Genomic DNA, 2,394 nt, shown 5'->3' with positions numbered 1-2,394 from the left:
GGGAGTCTGCCTTGAGGATTATGCTTTTAAGAACTATCTGTATGGAATAAAATTAATAACAGATACTCAAAAGACTAGTTAAGATCCTTTGTGGATTTTTGTTCACAGGGGTGGAGAACACAGAAAAGGATAAATGGTTACACAATCCAAAGAATACAGTCAGTGTCACTAAGTGATACATGTAGAACCTGGAATAATGACATGTTTTGCTCTTTATGTTCTCAGCAACAAAATAAATGTTTAAATTTTTGCAATCTGTATGCTGAGCAAGAGGCTGAACTAGATAGGGAAGAATGTGACATCAGGGTTGGAGGAACCCTTAACAACCTGAGATAAGCAGATGGCACAACCCTGCTGGCGGAACGTGAGAACTTAAAGCACTTGCTGATGAAGATCAGGGAACGTAACTTTCAATACCGATGACAACTCAATGTAAACAAGAATCCTCACCACTGGACCCTTAAGGTCCATCATGATACACGGAGAAAAGACTGAGGTTGTCAAGGATGTCGTCTTGCGTGGATCCACAATCAATGCTCATGGAAGCAGCGGGCAAGAGAGCAAATGACAATGCATTGGGTCAATCTGCGCAAAATCTCTAAGCTGTTAAAGAGGAAGGCTGTTACTTTGAGGACTAAGGTGCACCTGGCCAAGCCAGGGTACTTTTCCATTGCCTCAAATGCATGTGCACAATGGACCATGAATAAGAAAGACTGAAAAACCATCGATGCATTTGAATCATGGAGCCGGTAAAGATTATTGAAAGTGGACTGCCGAAAGAAGAGACAGATCTATCTCGGAAGAAAGACGGCCAGAATGGTCCTTAAAATTGGGGCTAGCAAGGCTGTCTCGCCTAATTTGCACAAGTAATCAAGAGAGACCAGTCCCTGGAAAAGGACACCATGCTTAGTAAAGCCCATTTCATTTTCTATAAATTTTAGCTAATGATATTGATGAGAAGACGGCAAAATGCAAGTCCGTATCTTTTATTAGATTCCTCAAACACAGAAGGGCTCCGACAACTCGCTATGCACGTTTCTAAGTCACTGTACATTTCGGACCTTACCTTTTCTTCCTTCGCGGATAAGGAACAGTCCCCACAACTGACTACTGTCAGCTGACCCCCACCCTGAGTCGGCCCACCCACTCCACTTTGCCAGGTCCTGGGTTCCGCACCAGTTTTGCCGCGGCCTCCCCAGCACGCTGGGTCCGGAGGCGGGAGGTGTCACTGGGTCTGGAACGCGGGCTCGCGCAGCAGCCTCAGCACCCGGTAGGTGTTGAGACCCGGCACGTCGAAGCCAGGCGACAGCCCGGCGGGGTCAAGCGGGTAGAAGTGGACGAGCTGCCCGTGCTGGGCCTCGAGCGAGAGCCAGGCGTCCCCGAGCGGCAGCGCGCACGGGAACTCGCGGGCCACGTGCAGCTGGAAGACGCGGCCGCGCAGGTGGCGCAGTGCCAGCGTGCGGAAGGCGGGCGGCACCAGCGCCTCCACGCGGGGCCCGAACTGGCGCAGGCGCAGCTCGCCCGCGGGCCCGGCGCGCACCTCGTAGAAGGTCCGGTTGGCGACGGTGAAGTAGCCGGCGAAGGGGCGCGCGCTGGCGGGCGGCGCCGGCCGCAGCTCCGCCTCCCGGAAGGCTCGCTCCAGGGCGGGCAGGAGCGCGTCGTAGGCCTGGGCCACCACGTCGGGCCCGGGCGGCCGCGGCCCGGCCAGCAGCAGCACGAGGCCCAGGCGCAGCGCGGGCACCAGGGAGAGGGTGGCGGCGTAGCCGTCCAGGTCGCCGTCCTTGCGCACCACGCGGTAGCCCCGCTGCGCGTGGAACTCCCACGGCGTGCCCGTCTCGTTGGCGAAGTAGGCGCCCGGGCAGGCCAGCAGCGGCGCCAGCAGCATCTTGGCGGCGTCGGGCCGCAGGAGCCTCTGGGGGCTGCCGCCCAGGAGCAGCATGGCCAGCTTGGCCAGGTCGGCAGGGGTGGAATACATCTGGCCGGACGGGCGGTACCATCCCAGGTCGTACAGCGGGGCCGGTCGGCCGCTGCTGTAGAAGCCAGCCGCCAGGCGGGCGCGCACCGAGGGTGTGAGGTCGAAGCCCGTGTCGGCCAGCCCCAGGGGCTCCAAGAGCCTCTGAGCCACCCATCGCTGGTAGTCCCCCTGGGCCGTGTGGGCTGCCAGGACGTGGGCCAGCAGCGAGAAGGCCAGTGTGCTGTAGTGGCACCTGGAAGGAGAGTGGAAAGTGGAAATGTGGCAGGGGTGGCCATCTCCAAGCTCTATCTCTCCCCACTACTAAGGAGATCTGAGTTGCCACCAGCCCCGGGAGAGGGGAGAGATTGGGAGGAAGTGGGGAGGGATAGAGGGTTTAACAGGATGTTATTATTGATTTCATTTCTTGAGACGGCCTCTGT

The 2,394-nt window shown here is 57.4% G+C and overlaps 1 protein-coding gene across 1 annotated transcript in view; it reads right to left on the bottom strand.

Annotated features, from left to right (window-relative positions):
* Nucleotides 1–1,225: 1,225 nt before the first annotated feature.
* The window catches only part of LACTBL1 (lactamase beta like 1), a 21,755-nt gene continuing 20,586 nt past the window's right edge, over nt 1,226–2,394 (bottom strand). The window contains exon 6 of the mRNA XM_013005287.1: nt 1,226–2,207. Within this exon, the coding sequence (XP_012860741.1) occupies nt 1,226–2,207 (982 nt within the window). The remainder of the gene's footprint in view (nt 2,208–2,394) is intronic.

The sequence above is a fragment of the Echinops telfairi genome, unplaced genomic scaffold (assembly GCF_000313985.2).
Source record: "Echinops telfairi isolate 266 unplaced genomic scaffold, ASM31398v2 ScPeMD7_7457;HRSCAF=8495, whole genome shotgun sequence".
Taxonomy (NCBI): Eukaryota; Metazoa; Chordata; class Mammalia; order Afrosoricida; family Tenrecidae; genus Echinops; species Echinops telfairi.
The sequence above is the reverse complement of the archived record's forward strand: the minus strand, read 5'-3'. Positions and strand labels throughout refer to the sequence as shown.